We start from the raw sequence: 19,689 nt of genomic DNA on the forward strand, positions 1-19,689 counted from the left end.
CAGCCCCAGGCTGTCTGCTCAGCCTGCCTCCCATCTCCAGCAAACTGCCACACAGAGAAGTATAAATTGCATTTCACCTGAAAGTAATCAAACTGCCTCACTTGCCAGAAGTTTGTTAGCAGCAGGACCAGCAGGGGAACTTAAAAGGAAGCTTTTGGGTTGCCACCTTTCTGGCTTTGCCAAGCTGAGGGACAGATTACTGATTGCTTCTTGATATCCTCAGCCCGTGGCTGCCAGGCTGTTCCCTCCATGGAGGAAGGAATGTCAGACAGGAGCTGCACGGTCTCATGGTGTTAGACAGCTATCAGCCCATCCTAACACAGCCATTTTTATGCAGCAAGGCAACTTTATCCCTTCACTCTTGAGTGAAAAGATGACTCAAGTATGAGAAATCAGCTCTGTAAGCTTGGGGAACACCCTAATCAGTTCCTCCTGTAACACTGAAATTCAGAGTTTGTTCTTTTACCACACAAATAACATTAATTTACACAGCACAGGCCCTGCTGGGCAAGTAGGGATGTGAATGGCATAATTTACACATAATAAAAGTGCAGTGCAAGTCTTGTAGAAACCTTGCTTGATCATTCAGCAAGGAGGTGCAGGTGTGAGGACTCTGCCTTGTCTGTGGGATCAAAGTGCAGGGTGCTTAATTAGAAAAAATGTTCTTAATTTGAGAGACTTCTCAGGGTTAGTCTGTTTGAAACATGTTCATTATTGCATTAGACAATCTATTCTAGTTTAGGTTAAGTGGCTTTCTAGTGAATATCTTAATCTAATACCACAGTTAATCTTCTCAGAGCAGCCTGCAATGTATGTATAAATACACTCAAATGGCAGCAGCTGCTGGACAATGCTTTTCAAGTTGCTTTAGTGGGAAAAAGAATTGTAAACAGCTTGAAACATTGTGGTTTGCTTTGACTTCAGTGATTTCTGAAGACCAACTTCTATTTCAACTGCACCTTTGCATATTAAAGTGTATTACTCACTTTACTGTATGAAAAGCTAAGTGCAAAAAAATGCAGTTAAGGTACCAAGCACAATTTCACCAGTTGAGTAGAAGCTCTAAGTTAGTGACTGAAACCCACACAAATATTCTGTGCTCATATTTGTGCACAGGGACAGAGCTGAAGAGCTTTCTGTTCATACACAGAAAGCAGAGGCACAAGTAAATAGTAGAAATATTTGTTTCAGTGAAGCAGTAGCCCCTAGAACAAACTGAGCCTCATGTTAATACTTATTTTTCAGCCCAGGTGTTGCTAACTATGTCCTGCTTTCCTTTTCATTTCATGTAACAAGTAACTTAAGTTCACATTAGCTTCTTGTTGAGAGCTGGGGACTAACCTGTGCCCCTCTGCAGGTGTTTAACACCACAGAGGCAGCACCAGCCCCCTGCTGAATTGTCACCTCCCTCCTCTCCTCCCCAGGTCAGTTGCCAGAAGTTACCCCTCTCCTCCCAGACCTGCAGTGCTTCTCACACAGCAGTTCCAGAGGTACTTCCCATCCTGGAAAGCTTGCAGCCAGCCTTGAGTTCAGCCCCCACCTCCATTTCCTCCCATGTTCTTTTCTACAAAAGCTCTGAATATGAAACATTCACCTAAATCTTTAGATTGTCCAAGACTTTAATAAAGCTGCTACCTGAGCACAGCAGCAGCCTCAGCTAGGCAGGCTCTTGCACTTGAGACCACAAGTCCAACTTCCCAATGCAGTTGTCCATCTGCCTTGCTTTCCACCCTCCCCTCAGTGTTCCAAGATTTTCCATAGCTGTTACCCACTCTGCATGGATTTGTCTCATGAAACTGCTGGTACTTAAGTCTCAGTTAACAACATTTCAGACACTTGCTCTTCACAGCAGCTCAAATATTGCCCCACCAACCATTAACCATTATATGCAGGGGGAGCTCTGAAGCTCATTTCCAGTTTGTCACCAAAATCCATTCCATCCATCCAACTGACTGTTCTACAGTGCAAAGCAGGAGAGAATTAACAGAAGGAATTAAATCAGCAATGTGCCTTTGCAGTAAGTGTACCTAACCCAAGTGCTGATGAACTTGCAGAACTACAAAACTCTCCTCGTCAGACCAGGGTCACTCCAGGGAAGTGAGGTTCCTCATCACAGAGAGATCAGCTTGCTCAAGTGTCATCCTGTATTTGTAATTACAATGAGACAGCAGAGCAGCTTTCTCTGTATATTAAAAACAAACAAACAAAAAAAAAAACCAAAAACCACCGACATCAGCTCGTTGAAGCTGGAAGAACATTATCTGGCTCAACAGAAGGCCACAACTTGGAATGATTTTTTTTCTTGAAAAGCCATGTGAGTTTAAGCTTTTTGCTAACAACACTATGATACTGTTCCCAGGTAGGCAGAATATGCCACTTAACTGTTTCAGGAAGGATCCTATTCCCAAAGCCATCACAGCAGTCCAGGTTTTTTTAAATCCTGCTCCCACCAAAGTAATTCATTAAGCCCAGACAGCCCTTTCTGACCTTTGCTCCCCTCAGCAGGATGATCTGACTAAAAGGGACCTGCCTGCCAGGCCTCTGGGGGAGCTGAGGAGCTTCAGAGAATGAGATACTCAGGGGTTAAACCTTTGTTACTCCAGGGAACTCCAGCCACTTTCTGGGAATTCTTTTGCATCAAGATTTCAGGTCAAGTCACTCACTTCTATCCAAGTTATTGAAATGAGTCAGGTCACTGGTTGAGCTGTCATGGACTGTCAGGCTGAAAGTGTTTATTATTTACTCAATACACAACATAAGTTAAAACACTGAGGTTCCTACTACAGTGGAGGTACCCACGCTGCCCAGAATGCTCCAAAAGCCCTAAGCCCAAAGATGCATCCCATAGCCCCAGCTCAAAGCAACACAAACACAAGTCCAGGGTCCACATTTCCCTGGGCAGGGAAGCTGCTTGGAATGCTGCTCGTGCCTTCATAGCCTACCTTGCACATCTTCAGAACACATTTGAAGTTCATTTTTTAGGTTGCCAAATGATTTCCTAAAGGGGATGGCAGAGCTGATCACAGAGTTTAACCAGTACTGGTACAGAATTTAAAGAGCTCTCCACTTACAAAGGTCTTCTACTGAAGAAGGGGTGAAGTTTAGGGGCTCTGTGATTCATCTAAGCAGGTTTGCCACTTAATCAGTAGCTTCCAAAACCCCATTAATGGTGGTGGGACATTAATGGTGTCCCCACCACCGATGAACAGTTTGATCTTCATGTTCAGTCACTAGGGTCCTGTTCCCACATTCTTCCCAACGTCTCACCTTCCCATTCTCCACCAAGATGAATTTCCACTCTACTCTGGTGTCTACTGGCAGAGCAATGGATCCAGACCAGAAGCCATCCTTGTCATACTTGAGGGGCACATAGCTGTGCCACTGGCCAAGACACTCGTGGTCACCAGTGATACCAATCTGGTGGGATTCAGAGTGGGTGATGTAGTGGACACGGAAAGTCACGTGGATATTTTGAAACATGGGAGGCACAGCTGCAACCCTCTTTGCTTTAGAGTCCCCATCAGGGCAGTCTCCTTGTTCCAATTCCTTGCTCTCAGAGTCTTCCACGCTGCCGTTCTTGCCAGCCTCCCCCCAGGCCAGCTGGTCAGAAATAACCTCCCACTCTTCATGCTCCAAGTCCCTGCTCTCAGCTGGCTGACCCGGCTGCTTCTCACTCCTGTCCTTACCAACATCACCGAAGGCTCCCGCCAAGTCCATCACACACCACCCATCACTTGCCTCTCCGGTTTGGGGTCTCCGTTTGCTCGCCTGCCCGCCGTGCCGAGCAGCGGGACGCTCCCTGCAGCCGCTCTCCCTCTTCAGAGCTTCTCCCGAAACTCCACCGCTCGGAACGTGGTTGAGCTCTTCTCTCCTCGCAGCCACCCCATCCTCTCCTGACTGCCCAGAGCCGCGCAGGGCTCCAGCCTTGCCCTCCGCCCGCACTTGCTCACCGCTCCCCAGGAGATCTGAGAGCAACAACAAAAAATAAAGACACTTCATTAACCCCAGAAGGCTTTGGGGAGGGCAGTGCCGCTCAGCAGCAGCAGCAGCAGCACACCCCAGCCCTGCCTCTGCCAGACCCGGGAGCCCCGCCGCTCCCCCGGAACCCCGCTACCTGCGGCCGCCGCCTGTCCCGCGTCCCGAGGGGTCCCCCGGGGGCTTCCTCCGCCGCCTTCCTCGTCTCCTCCGCCGTACCAGAACCATGCCAGGAGCGCGGCCAGCAGCCCCACCACCAGCGCCGGCCACAGCCCCGCTCCCAGCCAGCCCCAGCCGCGGGCCTCGGCCGGGAAAGCGGCGGGGAAGGCGGCAGCCGGGGCGGGCAGGACGGGGGGACCGCGGTCCCGGGCCATGGCCGAGCGCTGGCAGCGGGGCCGCCACCACTCCCGCACCCCGCCCACGGACCCGCTTTAAAGCGGGACCCGGTCCCGGTACCGGCCCCGGGGAGGAGCCGCCTCCCGCCGCGCCCCCGGAGCCGCCCCTGGGGCCAAGGGAGGGGAAAGGCAGAAGGTGGGAGGGGAGAGTTGAAAGGGTCGATTTTTCTCTTCTTATCCCCCCCCCCCCCCCATCGCTTTTCTGACACATTTCCCTTTTCTCCCTTCTTTCTCCTCAGTCCCTGCAGGGCAGTCAGGCTGCAAGTGTTCTACACCCCGCGGGTAGTGGGAAAAGTGAAGGGAGATGACACCCAGAAGCTGAGGGCTGGATGCTTGAGTTTCCTGGTTCGGGATGAAGGAAGCAGTGGAGCTGTACTAGGTGCAGAAGTTTGTGAAATTCGGTTCTAGCAGTAGGGTGGGCTCAGAGCTAAGTGTTCTCAGGGCTGTGCTCACGGTGACTGCTTTGCTTGTGCTTGTGCTGCCCAGGACTCCTTTGGTATCCCTGAGAAGAGAGGTGAATTCACTACTAATTTTGTAACTTCTGCATCACACTCTAATGACTACAATTGGATTTCCTAACGTTGTCCTGCATTTCTGTCTGCTGTATTAAACCCTGGAAGCTTTTTTTGGACTACCAGGGCTTCAGAGTTCATCTGTGCAGAGAATATTTGATGTTTAGTTTGATTTACCCCCATGGTACTACCCGATTTTCCTCTTGAAGTGATGACATCAAATTTTTTATTTTGATCATAAAAGGTTAGACAGAAATTGAGCAAATACAACTTTGTATTTTGAATTAGTAGTTCTGGAGCAACAAACTGTACAAAGCTGTATCAGTGCAGTCTGCTGACACTAAAGATTAACACCAGAGGAGGAGTTAGGGCAAGCAGGTCCTTTCAGTTTTGACAGCTGTCCTTTTTTAATCCACTCTCTTTATCCAAAGGAAGGTGTTGTCATTACTTGATTTCTAAAGCCCACTGATGAGATTTTATCTGCTATCTCATTAGAAAAGAGAATGGCTAAGTGGATGTCCCAATAAGTCTTTTTCCAGTGTGTGAACTTCTTAATCTTTCAGTGTCATTTAGAGCAGTGCTATCTCAGCTTAACAGGACAGTAAATGTCATTTGAATTTATAGAAGCACAAGTGTGCAGTCTTCAGAGTGAAGCTGCCTGGCTGAGATGGTATATGCTGGCCTGTGCAAATACACAGAATTCATGATCTAAATATTTTTCTTTGCTTTGCTTACCACAGTAGCTAAGACAACTCCTCCATGAAGACCTCCTCCAACAAAGTGCTGAGCTTGTGCCTAGGTAAAAATATCTATTTTGGTTCTTTGATATGTGGGATGTGTTCAGGCATGGGCCAAACATCAGATTTTCTGCTCAATAATACAGTGAAAGAAAAGAGCTGAGAAGCCAGGACCTGCCTGAGCACTTTTCAGTGTCCTTGGGTTTGGGTGCACTCTCTTTTACTACTGTTGATGCTTCAAGGTGCAGCTTAGCCTTGCTACTTAAAACAGACATTTGACTGTAATGAGTTGTGTTGGCTACTGAAGCTCCTTGGCAAGTAGATGATATTTTCACTGTTTACTTACATTCCTCTTCTAGCCTTCAAAACAGAGACAGTCCCTGTGTACACCACTCTGCTCAGCTGGGATTAGCAGTTAGGGCACCTGCAGACTGCTCTTCTTTGGGTAATATGTCTGTGCTGCATTTTAAAACTCTCAGTCACCTCCCTGAAAAAAAGCAGACAAAAATCTTTAGTTACTGTATTATTACACTAAAAGAGCATCCAGCTCTCAGCAAAGATGAATAGGTGGTGTTTGCAGGATTTCTTTTCTTAAATATATTTGATAAAAGTGATTAGGAAGAGGCACCAAACTAGCACAGCTCAGAAGTGACTATCACAGACATCCTTAAGGAGCAGTTTATTTTGAAGACACAGAAATGGATGTGATGAAAGGCAGGGTGCTGCTTTAAAGTGAAGAGCAAAGGTCTCCTCTGGTTCTATTCATCTGCAGGCTCACACAAGCCTCTCTGTTGCCAGACTTTTTCACACAGGATCTGCAGAACAGACCAAAGCAAAGCACACAGATTGCTTGGAGTGAGAGTTATTCCAAGGGTAATTATTACGAGTAATGCATTTGAATGCTTACAAAAAGAGGGAGTCACAAAGGGCCCAGGTGCCACCTGAGACAAGCTTGCCACATTGCCAGGCAGGAAAGGACAGTTCTGGAACCCAGTTCCCAGCTTTCTTGCCAAGGTTCTTGGCAAAAACTAAGGCTGAAGTTGCTGAGTCACTTACCAAGTGTTTGTAGAGCTGCTGGACTCACTCTGGACTCACATCCCAGGATGCTGAGGATCCCTGCAGGTGGGACCATACCCCTGGGTTTTGCTAGCCCTTCCTCTCTTGGAATTCCTGAAATGATCTCATCCCAGGGAACATGGAGACCTGGGGGGAATTTCCAAACAAGATCAACAGAAAAGCTCCAGAACTGATTATTTAAAGCTTTCATTGGAACCAAACAAAGCAACAGCACACTAAAGGGGCAAGGAGACAGTTTCTCAGATCCTCAGGGACACTACCAATTCTGTTTCTAATTAATTCAAGCTGTTGGTTTATTCATGCAGCCATTGCTGATGTGGCTCTGGTTTGAAGGTTCTGTGAGCCCTAAGGCTTCATGGCACCAGTGTTTATTCAGTCAGTGTGATGGCAGTTGCTGGGCCATATTTTGAAAAGCTGCATGGGACTTTGCAGAATCACCAGCCAGATCAGGAGGAGCCTCAAACCTGACACCTCTTCCCATTTCCAGCCCCGTGGGGTGGGTGTTTATTCTTACACTTCCACGGACACCTCCGTGTGCCCCAGTGCCTGCCCAAGCACACCATCTCCTGTCAGCTTCCCGGATTTCAGTCTGGAAGCTGTGCCATCTAGTGTGGTGCCGGGGAACCTCAGCTGCAGCCGAGGACCCAGCGAGCAGCAGATCCCGGCTGGATCCGAGCAGCTGCCCGGTTCTGGCAGCCGAATTTAGGGAGCTCTTTGGAGCCCGGCAGGGCTGGCTCCATGCCCTGATGCCCACAGCTGCTGCAGGAAGGATTGGGGTAGTACTAAGCATCAACAAACCTGGAGGGGCTGTGCAGCTCCTCAGCATTTACTTTTATAGCATAACAAAGTGTCAGGATGAACAGGAAATACAGCTGAAGCAGCCCTGGTCCTGCCTGCAGCTGTACTGTGTGGGAATCTGGGAATTCCACAGCCAGCTCCAGAGGGAGAGTTTGGCAGAGGGACCTTTATGGAGGTTTGCAGGGAGCTCTTCCTGAGTGTGAGGACAGCACGTGTGAAAACACCCAGTGGGGCTTTTAGGGAGCTCTGTTGAGGAGGGGAGGAAGAGCAGGCTGCAGGTGAAGATGCAGCCAGGGAGCAGCTTTCTGACAGTGAGATCTGTCAGTGTTTGCCAGACTTTACACACAGATCCTTGCTGTCACAGAGTGCAAAACACAAGCAGTCATTGTCACCAGCCTGACATGTCTCTTGTTGTCACTGTAAGTGGTGCACAGGGACATCCCCATAGCCCACAGGCCTTGTAGCCATTTCCTCCCCCCAGGCTCAGTGTTTGTGGTACCACAGTGTTTGTGGTATCTTCCTGTCTGGTGGTGCTGTAACAGTGTGAACACCATTGCCTGTGTCTTTGGCACCCATTAAAAAGTTGCCCACGTTTTGTTTTTTCCATGTTTTAAGTGTCACCAGGTGCCATATCAACTTTTAACAGTCTTGGGTTAGCATGATTCCTAAAAAATACAGAAAAATGTGTAGTAATTCTCTTAATCCTATTCTCTACTGATAGAGCAGATACCACCTACCAGTGCTGCCCAGGTGTGCTTTGGTAGTTACCCCCTGCAGTGCCAGGAAAGGGTAACCAAGTCAGCACCACGGATTCTGTTAGTGTTAAGAGTCCTGGACAGAAGATTTTTGTCTACTGCTCTTGCTAAGTTTCCTAACACAGCCATTTGCTAGGGAGCTGTTTTTCTTTGAAGCCAAAGGAATAGATGGTTTAGCTGGAAATGGTGGCATTTGCTGAGAATATAGCTCTGCAGTAAAGGAGGGGGCAGAGTGGTGTGGAGGAAGGCAAACAGGGGACAGAGTGAGAAGGCAGAAGCACAGCTGGAGCTGTGGAAGCAAGTACAGAAGATATTTTGTCCATCTCTTCTTCCTCTCCACAGGGAGAAGATGTAACCCAAAGGCAGAGCTAAAAGGAGATGTGAAAAGGAACTTCATCATCTTATAAATATCTTAACCAGGGCTCACAAAGCTGAGGCTAAAGGTGCTTTCCCTAGAAGGTTAAAAATCTAAAATTCAAGCCTGTGCTGCCATGGAGGTTTTCTTGACAGTTTCTTGACACTTTCTGCCTTGGGTAACCAGGTAAAAAAGTTGGAAGGGCAAAATATTCATAGACTTGGGAGCTCCAGGGTTAGGGTTAGGGTTAGGGTTAGGGTTAGGGTTAGGGTTAGTGAAACCCAGACTGAAACCCAAACCCTGCCTGCCTTTCAGCACCACCTTTTTCCCCTGGTGCAGGAGTCCCTGAGCTGCCACCACCCGAGGCTCTGCTCTGTGCAGCATTTCCCAGCATCCAGCAGATGGCCCATGAGGAGTGTGTCTGACACTGATCCTTGCCCCACAGAGAGGAGATGGTTTCTCTCGGGTTCTCTCCCAGTTTTTGGAGAGGAATGTTTTCCACACACCTTCCAGACGGCTGCATCATGCTGCAGGGAAGCCAGGCACTATCAGACCCTTTCCTGTGCCCAAGGAATGAAAGCCAAGAGGATGAAAGGGACCTCAGGAGACCAGTTTGGGCATTGATTTTTAACCTCCTCCCCTCCAACACACATGGATGGAAAAGATGTTTCTGCCTGGCAGCAGGCACAGGTGCCAGTTAGTTACAAATGTCAATGTTTATCATCCTCATGATGAACCAAAGTATTGTAAAACAGTAAAGTTTCACTATATCTTAAGGGCTTTTTTCTTCCTAGACACCAAAATAATTATAAAATATGAGAAGGTCCATGGATTCTCTTTAAAAAAAAAAACCAAACAACCCCAAAGCATTTTCATGGTTGGTGCTTGGTGCTTTTTACCTCCTTCCAGGTTAGAATCAAATCCCTTCTAAGGATGTGAAGAGGGGAGAAATACAAGACACTGCAAGGCAGAGAAAAAAGAAACATTGAGCCAGCAAAAATCTGGAAGCACGGAATGAAGGGATCATAGTTGCAGATCTATAGATCTCACTCAGTTAAATATAATACTGTGCAGTATTTTAACCTGCACTCTTCACATCATGAAAAATGCCCAAAAAATGCCTTTGTTGGAAGTTCTGCATGCAGGATCAATACAATGTACAGGACTAGACTGAAACAATCATATGACATTATTCTGTTTTATGTATTATGTTATTCTGTCAGTAATGGGGAGCAGCAGAGACCCCAAACCATGAAAGAGTGTAATATATTTGGCTGAATTCTGTGAATTGTTAAGTGTCTCAAGCTTATCTCAGGGTTCAATGAAGTTGTGGTATCCAGTAGCTCTTAAAAATCATAAATAAAGTGTTCCATCAAATTCTCTGACATGCCAGAGACATTATGCTTTGACTTCCACAGAGATTCTTTGCATTGTCAGGCCCATAGAAAAATGCAGAATAAAAGATAACCAAATATTTATTTTCCAGCAACTTTTAACACAGAAATTCATCAAAGTCCAAAGTCTGAAGAGCACTGAAAAAACAAATACAAGCTTGAGTTTTGTGGTTAAAGAAAAAGGACATTTGTGTTTGTAGCTGGTGGGTACAATCTTCTGAGCTGGAGAGAGAAAACAGCTGATTCTGAGGAAATACAAGAAATATGTTTTTAGCTCCTGACAAAGAACAGCTTCTGAGAGGACACTCAGTGGGCAGCTGGTGTAAGTGTGGCACCATTTTAGACTCTTTCTTACAGCCTGTTACCTGTGTTAGCAAGCTTTACAGGCAAAAGGCTTTTATTCCTCTGGAGCATCCCATGTGTGTTCCCTAAGCCCATCTGGGATGTTTATTTAGGGTGGAAGGAATTTCTTTGTCATCATCAAAAGGGGCTTTACAGCCATGTCACTGGTGTCATCACCAGGCTCATAAAAATACAGCTTTTACACCATTTTAAATGTTCCCTGGGATTTGGTGCCACGTGTAACAATCTGCCTTGCTGAGGAAGGATTTTGCTGAACTTTGTCTGAAGTTTATCTAAATGAAGCATCAGGTGAGGCAAGGGCATGTAGAGGACAAGAGCAGAAATGAGCCACAGAGGGCTCAAGGCAGCATTGGGGATTTTTTTGTTGAGCAATTTTCTTCCCCCTCAGCCTGGCTACATCTTCTTTTGCATGTCATGAATCACTAAAGACAAGTTACTTCATTCTCAGGGGGTTAAGATCTTCAGCAGATGGCTTAGGCCAAACCTTTATAGAATTTCTGGATATGGATGTTCATGCCCCCTTTGTTTAGATGATGCTTTCCTGAAAGCTGCAAACAATTAAGATGTTTTATAAAGCATGATCACATTCAAAAGGAAGCTCTCACTTCCCAGAATTTGCCTTTTTTTCTGTGTTGCCTGGCCACCTACCATATGTGAACTCTTGACAAATTTCTTGGGAAAGGATTCTCCCAAGTAGTCCATAAGCTTTGGTGGTAGAATGTTTATCTTCACAACTCAGACAGTGGTGATCACAGCTCAGGTATTGCAGACTTGCATGGGGTATCTTGGTTGATATTTCTCCTCCTTGAAATAAGAAGCCAGGGGTAGAAATGAGGCAGCAGGAGGAATCTTTCATGTGCCTTGAAATACAGTTTTGCTGACAGCAAGCCTGCATGCCCTGTTCTGAAACTGTTCCCACCAGTTCCTTAAGAGTTAAGTTCCTGAAATGCTTGCAGGAGGATGTCACTGGCCACTTAGTCATGTGCTGCTTTGGTCTGGTGACAGGAGAAAGCATCAAGTCCTTTCCCACCCATTCATGTTAGAGGCAAAGGGAAGCCACGAGCCAGGGATTTGTGCTTAGCAAGGCAGCACTTGATGCAGTGACTCCATCCTGTGACCTGGGTCACACACTATTGCCCACCAGGGGGGTGATCTTCTTTTACTTTTTGCTTCCCCAAAATATTCCCTGCTTTGCCCTGACCATGGGGTCAAGGGTTATATATCCCCACCCCAGGTACTGCAGCCTGAGCTTAATGGTTCCCACCTTAAAACACTTAAAACTGAGGCTGGAAAGCACACCAAAGTGCAGTGTTTCACTGCTGCCTGGGGTCTGGCAGGGAGTGAGGAGAGGTGAGCTACATTCTGCAAGGGACATGGGGCTACAAACAGCAAGATGTTTGCCTTCCTGAGGGAGAGGGAGGTGGGCAGGCAGTGCAGAAGGGTTTGGGGCAGCACTGCCTCTCCCCTTTCCCACCAATACTTCTTCCTCAGTGCCACTTCTGTGTTGAAAAAATGGTGCAGATCACTGAATGGGGCACAAACACCAGTAAAGAGCTGTGCTCCTGGGGAGCTGCTGAACTTTGTTTCCTGCCCTAGAATAAAACCCTGCCAAGCACGGGCACTCAGCACCTCGTGGTGCCAAGGCTGTGGGGCACCCCCAGGAGCCCCCTCGTTTCTGTAACTCCCAGCCTGGGCTCTTTGCACAGAGTTTCCTCCACCCTTCTCCTGCACTTGTCACATCAGACCTCTGCCATCCAGGACATTTCCAGGGAAGCAAGTGCCTCTTGTGCCTTTAGCCAGTGTTGCTCTGCCCCAGGACAGGAGCTGGGGGCTGTCACACACAAAGCCTCATTGTACAAGCTGCTAAACACGAGCTCTTTGTGCCCAGCCTGACTTATAAAGCATTTGTTTACCAGCAGCTGCCCCTGCCTAGCTGGGAGGATGCCTGGGATCTAAGAATGACTCATTCTGGCTTTAGTTCTGGGCCTACTGAGTGTGAATTTAAGTGCAACAGACACTGGGAATCAGGCAGAGACTCCCAGCGTGAGCCATTTGGGGCTCTTTCCTCATCTGTGCCAATAAGTGCAGTGAACTTGAGGACTGAGACTGCAGGATTTGTGCCTGCTGAGGCTCCAGAGAGCTCAGCTGTGCTGATCTCACTCCCTGATGCTGCCTGCTGCAGGATACTTACAGTCCAAAGTTCTAATTAGAGTCAGTTGATCACTCGAGTAAATAATAATGTGATGCAGGCTGGCAAAATCATCTAATTGCAGCCTTCAATACCTGTGTTTATTCGGGGGACAAGGAAAGATATCAGGCTTAAAACAAAGCAGATGCTGATGCTCTCCCTCAAATGCACAGGCACTGCAATTAGCAGAGACTAAAAAAATCCCTTTCTTATTGTGCAAGACTTCCACTTCTCAGGAAAAGAGTCTGTAGAGGCAGGGTGCATTTTAACACAGCAGCATACATTGTAAGCTCCAGGATCTGCTCTTGAATTGTTTCAGATCAGTAAGAAGTTGAGCACAGGCTAACAAGAGACAAAAAACAAGACTCCTGGAGCATTGCAGTGGACCTGGCCTAGTTTTTGGTCCTGCTCTGGCAGAAGGCTTGGACTCAATGATCTGCAGAGGTCCCATTCAACCCATGGTGATTCAGGCTTTGCTGCATTTCTGGTTTTAAGCAATAACGAGGAGTAGGTGGGCTTATACAGGAAGAGGGAACACAATCCTGGACTGGTTTAGCATTTTATGTGCTGGATGATAACTCTTCAATGGAGAATAGCAACAACCATATTGTCCTTACCTCATGAAAGATGTGGAAGATGGAAGATGTTCAGTAACTGAGCATGGGGGCTTAGGTGGGGATCCATCTCCTCTGTGAAATCCCTCCTGGCTTCCTGCTTTGATCTGAGCTTTTGTTGAGCCAGCTGAGTTCTGCTCTGTAGCAGGATGGAGTTCCAGATGATGATGATGATGTTATCACATGGAGGAAATAAGCCATTTCTGAAATCATCCAGACCTGTTTTTAAGGACCCCCAGTGTTGGCCATTGGGTGAATCTGAGAACTCTGGTGGTGTGTGCTGGCAAGCATCTTGATACCAGCTTTTCCTTGGACCTGCAACCAAGCCCCTCGAGTCAGTGCAGGAGATACTGGCTTTAGGAAGAAGTTTATTTTAAGACTGACTTTGCTTTTATAAAGTAGGCTCCCAGACACCTAACTCAGCCCCAGGCTCTCTCTGTTTTCTCTGCCCTGTCCTTGGGACACATGCCCCACATGCTCCTCTTGCCTGTACCCATGCTCCCAGGTGACCCATTGCCTTCACTGCTGTGGCAGATAAAAAAGCTGAGCTGCACCATGACTGCTCCCTTCCTGTGCCAGCACAGCCAGCTGGGTCCTTTTTCCTCCAGCTGTGAGCAGTGTGGGCACATCTCAGCTGTGCTCTCAGTTCCTCCCTGGCTGCTCCTTGCCCTTGTCCCCTGGGCTCCCCATAGTCCAGGGCTGTTTGTAGTGCTCACCAGCAACAGATGTGGTCAGTCCTGGAGCTGCTTCAGGGCTGTATGGAACACTGAGGGGTTGGAGAAGTCCTGCTGGTCTCTCTGGGCTCCAGCTGCCTGGATCCTCCCATGAGCTGAGGTGTCCTGAGGGGAGAAAGCAGATGGAGACTCAGTGCACCAGGCTGTAAGATCAAGCACTTGGTTGGTGACTGTTGCAATCTCTGCTGGAGGAATATGCAGTCGAGCAGCTCTAACTTGATTTAAGGAAATAAAACATGGACAGGAGGAGATTCAGTGTTTAGATGGGCTTGGCACCACCTCAGCAATGTTGTCACCCTGTGGAGGTTATGCCAGAGTCTCCCATGCACCCCAGTGCATGCCCTGCACCTTCCTCTCCTTCCTTCCATCTTACTGCAAGCCATAGCCTGTCTTACCCAGCCCCTGGGGACATTCTCCCACCCCTCAACACATTTCCTAGCATGGTTCTGTGGCCATGCTCAGCTGGGGAGTGTCCCAGCTCAGCAGGGAGAGCTCCATCACTGCTGGGTGCCCGGGCTGAAAATCAGATGTGCAGCTGAGTAGGGAGGAGCTGGCATGGGGAGTGCTGGAGGTGGTGGGGAGAAGAAGGAGATGGGGGGTGATTAGGTCAAAGAGTGGCGCTGAGTGAGGAAAGAAATCTGGGTGAAAAGAGCAGCAAGGAAAAGGTGTCCTGAAGCCATGCTCTGTCCCCCTACGCAGGTGGCACTGTGCCACCTCTGTGTCACCAGGCTCTACAGGCAGGAGCAGCTGAGGGGTCAGGGAAGCAGCAGCCCAAAGCAGAAGCAGCTGATGGGTGTGGGTTGCTGCCCTTGCTAATTTGGTACAGCTCAGATTGTGAGGAGAGTGACTCTGTGTGAGTGTGAGTGAGTGACTGTAAACCTCACTACACAGCCCATATGCTGCCTGTGAGGTGCAAGTGGGGGTGTGTGTGCTTGTGGGGGTGTCCTACAGCTCCTGAGGACTGGGGCTGTTTAGCTGAAGAGTGTCAAAACCATAAAAGTCAAGCAGGACCACATTTCAAAAAGAAGGACATTTTTGCTGCTGTTCTCTTAACAGTTTCAAGCATTCATCTCCTCAGAAGCAAAAAACAAGTGGTGTAGACAAATCTCTCCTCTCCTAAAAACTCATCATCCCAAATCTGGAAGTCAGAGTGTTCAAAACACAAATCCCAGCCCTACCTTATGGGCATCCCAAGAGCAAAGTTACCCAGGGAGGAGCTTTGTTCAGACCTTTCTGAGGTTGCTGTTGAACCTAGTAATTTCAGGGAGCCCTGTAGTGAGCCACTTCCCTGCCAGCAGTTAATTTCAGCTGTGTGGGAAGAAGAAATTAAAGCTTGAGTACAGTGAAATTTAATTGCTACCCACTCACAAGCCTTTCAGAAATTTCTCAACTCTCATCTGAAATCAGTATCTTATGATTAGATTACTAATTATGCAGACAGTCCTAGAAACATGCATAGTACATGTGAACTCATTGATGACAAGTGTGTGTTTTACCTGTGCATGAAAGGCAGAACAAAGTCTCTGAAAACATTGTCCATGGATATTGCTGATGCACTTGGGTGTTTCCCAGGAGCTTTTCCTCCAAGTTTGGGAGTGCACTGCCTGTAAAGCTGCTCCTGCTGTTCTCCTGGGCCCAGCCACCCAGCAGAGCTGCTTTGTGGTGAGCTCTCAGGAAACAAAACTGGCAATGACCTGCAAGTTCTCATCTGCTGATGAGCTGGGCTGAGCTAAATGGCAGCCAAGGGTGAAATTCCTGCCAGTATGCAAAAGAGAGGTCTGCCCCACCTTCCTAAAAGCACCATGCTTGATAACTAGAGGATGTCAGTCTCTGTAGTATTTACCTCTGAATTTATTGAGTTGTGAATCCCACAGGAAAATAAAGGTAGGCTTCAGAAATATGGAGATGGAAATAAACAGCACCACAGATCCATAGAGGAAAAGGAAATAAACAGCACCACAGATCCATAGAGGAAAAGGAAATAAACAGCACCACAGATCCATAGAGGAAAAGGAAATAAACAGCACCACAGATCCATAGAGGAAAAGGAAATAAACAGCACCACAGATCCATAGAGGAAAAGGAAATAAACAGCACCACAGATCCATAGAGGAAAACAGACTGCAGACATCACGCAGCAGAGATGAGCTGACAAGTCTACCAGAATTTTAGGTAAGAGAACCTGGCAGACTATTCATTAAGTAAAACACTCTTCTAGTAACAATAGCATTCTCAGTGCTGAGCTGAAACTGTTCCTGGTTTTGGAAAGGCTGTTTCATGTCTCTGTATGCCTGCAGGTCAGAGTCCCAAGGGAAGCCACGCCAGGTTTGGATCCAGTTAGACCTGGTGTGAACAGGTCTGTCAGCAGAGACAGATGGTTGGAATGCTGCAGCCTGGAGGAAGGACATGCCTGATTCCTATCTTGGGTGGCAAGGACCAGAGATCCATGAAGTGATGTGGATGTGCACAGGGACCATCAAAAATATCCAACCCCTCCTTTCTGCTGTTTCCAGCCCTCTCTTGTAGCCAACACACGTAATTTGCTAATGAAAGGACCAAGAGTTACTGAAGTGCAGGAGTAGGATTAAGGATTTCTGGGATCAGTTCTGATGGGGCTGATACTGTGCTGTATAATTTCCTAATTCTTGCCCTGACAAGTCTTTTTCTGCCTTATGTAAATCCCAAGGATCCAAGTAACTGGTGTTACACAAACTGAAGCAGCCCCACTGACAGACTCAGTATGGAGTAACTTTTCATATTTTGTCAAGATTTTCCCAGTGCATGGGACAGGACTATTTAATCCACAGCTTAGATTTTGAGAAAGGGTTCTCTGGTCATTTTAGCACATGGAAATCATCAGGAGAGGCCCCAAACTATTTCCCTGGGAGCAGCAAGCTCATTTTAGTTGTGGAAGACCTACAAGATTATCAGGTCCAACCATGAAGGTTCCTCATGCAAAACTCAGAGCAGCCCAGCAATGTGTGTGGGTGATGGGGCAGAACAAGGCACAGCAGCTTTCTGGGGCAGACTCCATGGCTCACTTGATGGATTCTCCTGCAGCTCTGTTTCTCCAGACCCCAACAACTCAGTGTTCCCTGATTTACCTGCCCTTCACTCCTTGCAGCTTTACATTTCCAAAGGGAACCTGCTGGCAACCCCCATTGTAATGTGCTTCTCTCCCAAAGATCCCAGTGTCATCCCTGCAGCCCCATCTGCCATCAAGCATGAGGAATGGCACAGGACAGGGAAGGGACAATCTGTTCCAGGTATCAATTTGCCTTTGGCTTTTTGGGTAATTGTAGGCTGAGGTCCCAGCATGGCAGTTGGCTGTTTCACAGAGTAGGATTTGCCTGTTATTTTCACTGTATTTATGGTGTTGGTGCAAGTGGCACCAGAGCTGGGATCCCAGTTCTGATGGGCTCTGTACAAGAGGTAAATAAAGAGAAATAAATGCCCCCAGGGTTGAGGATGGAGGTGAGACAAGAGTGTAGCAGATGAGCAGAGTGACTTTCATGAACTTCTATAAACAGCAGAGATTCTTGGGAATGGCAAATTAAGCAGTAAACCAGTGAAAGGAGTGGGGACAGGGAAGATTAATGGAAAGGAGTAAGAAAGGAAAAATAATAATGACTTGAAGACTTCTTTGGGTAAAGACATTCCCATGTTTTCCTGAATATGGGCCATACCTGCTTTTTCCCCTTGCCATGTCACTGGGATTTTGCAAGGGGAAGATTTGTCTCTGCTTGTTCCAGGGATTTGTAATTCTGATCCAGTGTTGTGCCCTGAGCCAGCACTGCACCCACTGCATTCCCATGGGGCACTCCAGAGGTGGAGTCACTCTCCACAGGACTGGTTTAGAGTTGCTAGTGAGCAGCTTCTTGAGTCCCAGAGGTAAAATAATTTGCCAAAAAAAGAAAATTATTTACACCGAGAATCTAGAAAATCAGTGTGGAGAAACTATGTGGCTCTATGCATCACACAGGTAGATTTTTATGAAAAAACAAACCAAAAGGCTGAATGAAGCAAAACTGAAATTCTGCAGAAATCATTGTTTGATCTATAAATATTCACACCAGCATTCAGCTAAAAGAATTTCAGTGGTGCCGTGGGCTGCAAGAATCCTTTATCCATTGGGTTAAAAAGCCAAATTTAGCCTTTGTAGCTCCCATTTACAATATTGCTGGAAACCTTTGATATTCCTGCCTTTCTTTTGATTTCCCAGGGTTTCAGTGCTCTGATAAAACAGCATGCTCTTTAACTTCATGAATAAAAAAGAATTCATGGCTGTGAAACGTGGCTATGATAGAAATGGCTTTGCATAGCTAGAGAATTGCTGCCTAATCTTGTTTTTCTGTATTTATCTCTGATGTAGAGCCAACAGACCTGGTCACCTTCTTATGGACACTATTACATTGGGAAACTCTCCCTGAAGGCACAAGTGACAGGGCAGTCAAACTGTGTTAGGAGAGATGAGAAAGAGGTCTCTGCTCCACTGCTTCAGCAGGCATGGAAAATATATTTAATGTGCTGCAGGAGGAGACAGCTGCTTGTAATAACTGTCACTGCAGCTGCTCCCCACCAAAGGAAATGTTTATGGTGTTAAGGAAGGTTTGTGGTTTCAGAGAGAAAATTCCTGTGGAAGAACTTTTTGATGGGAAGAATTCCCTGGCTGTAGTTAAATTAGGGATTCTTCAAAATATGTTCTAATTGTTTACTCTGTTGCTTGCCTTCTGGAGAGATGATGATGAAACAGAGCTAAGAACACCAGTTTGGAATGGGAAATGAAACAAAAAAATGATCGCCAGAACAATTTTTTTTTTTTTTTTTTTTTTTTTTTTTTTTTTTTTTTTTTTTTCTGCTGGATGGGTGGAACCACAAAAATTCTTGTTTTCCAGACAACTGTGAAATGTGGCCTCATGGCTTTTCATAAGAAAAAGGGCACACACTGCTACTGCAGCTCCAATTACAGGAAATAATATTTGTAAAGAAAAATGCCTCAGTCCATCCAAGCAGGAAACCCACCTGGATCTTTCCCTCCTGCAGGATTCTTTCCCTCCTCCTAGCAGTGTCCCAGGAGGTGATGATGGATGGGAAGCTGGACCAGTAGTGCCCATGGTCTTAGAGGAGAAATGGGTGTATCAATGTCTTCCTGAGGAGTGGATAACTCTGTTAGGGGACCCACGGAGTCACAGAAGGGTTTGGGTTGGAAAGGACCTTAAAGCTCATCCATCCCAGGTTGCTCCAAGCCCCATCCAACCTGGATTCCAACACTGCCAGGGATGGGTCAGCCACAGCTTCTCTGGGCCAGGGGCTCAGCACCCTCAAATTAAAGAATTTCTTCCTTATGTCTGCCCTAAGCTGAACTGCATTAAACCATAGTGGAACCTGATCCCTTTGACGCTTACTTCAGTCTCCAGGCCGTTCATTTTCCTCACAGGTTTTCTCCTCACCATCCTGCTGAAGAACAGCCGCTTTTCCACTTGTTTTTTGTTTATTTTTTCTTCCCACGACGCTTTTTGAAGATCCCAGATGCAGGGACAGGCACACACTACCACTACCCCATCTCCAGCACACGAGAAGGACAAAATCTCCCTCATCCCATGGCTCCCGACACCGAGAAGCTGCCCCGCAAGGACCTTGAAGGGCGGGAAACCCACAGGCGGCTCCTCCCGGGCTCCTTTCGGGTCCTCCCGGTATCCTTTCGGCTCCTTTCGGCTCCTCTCGGGCTCCTCCCCAGTGCCCTTCGGGTCCGCCCGGGTCCGCCCGGGCTCCTCTCCGGTGCCCTTCGGGTC

General features: G+C 47.3%; 1 protein-coding gene and 1 long non-coding RNA gene across 3 annotated transcripts; both read right to left on the reverse strand.

Moving 5' to 3' along the window:
* Window positions 1-2,715: 2,715 nt before the first annotated feature.
* On the reverse strand, window positions 2,716-4,397 carry STBD1 (starch binding domain 1). Its single transcript, XM_071744143.1, has 2 exons — window positions 4,115-4,397; window positions 2,716-3,965 (listed from the first exon to the last, which is right to left on the reverse strand). The coding sequence occupies exons 1-2, from the start codon at window positions 4,347-4,349 to the stop codon at window positions 3,181-3,183; spliced, it is 1,020 nt and encodes a 339-aa protein (XP_071600244.1). The 5' UTR covers window positions 4,350-4,397; the 3' UTR covers window positions 2,716-3,180.
* Window positions 4,398-4,565: 168 nt separating this feature from the next.
* Window positions 4,566-19,536, reverse strand: LOC139796248 (uncharacterized). Of its 2 annotated transcripts, none has more exons than XR_011725909.1 (5): window positions 18,920-19,536; window positions 13,887-14,002; window positions 13,167-13,513; window positions 6,676-6,822; window positions 4,566-6,106 (listed from the first exon to the last, which is right to left on the reverse strand). It is a non-coding gene; the product is annotated as an uncharacterized lncRNA (long non-coding RNA). The 2 variants fall into 2 exon arrangements; XR_011725908.1 differs by having other exon boundaries at window positions 13,167-13,478; window positions 13,880-14,002.
* Between the last annotated feature and the right edge of the window lie 153 nt (window positions 19,537-19,689).

Source organism: Heliangelus exortis, chromosome 4, assembly GCF_036169615.1.
Source record: "Heliangelus exortis chromosome 4, bHelExo1.hap1, whole genome shotgun sequence".
NCBI classification, from domain to species: domain Eukaryota; kingdom Metazoa; phylum Chordata; class Aves; order Apodiformes; family Trochilidae; genus Heliangelus; species Heliangelus exortis.

Coding starts and splice junctions, on each gene's coding strand:
- STBD1 (XM_071744143.1), bottom strand. CDS start 4,349: ATGGCCCGGGACCGCGGTCCCCCCGTCCTGCCCGCCCCGGCTGCCGCC. Junction 3,966..4,114: donor GGGACAGGCGGCGGCCGCAG/GTAGCGGGGTTC, acceptor TGTTGCTCTCAG/ATCTCCTGGGGAGCGGTGAG.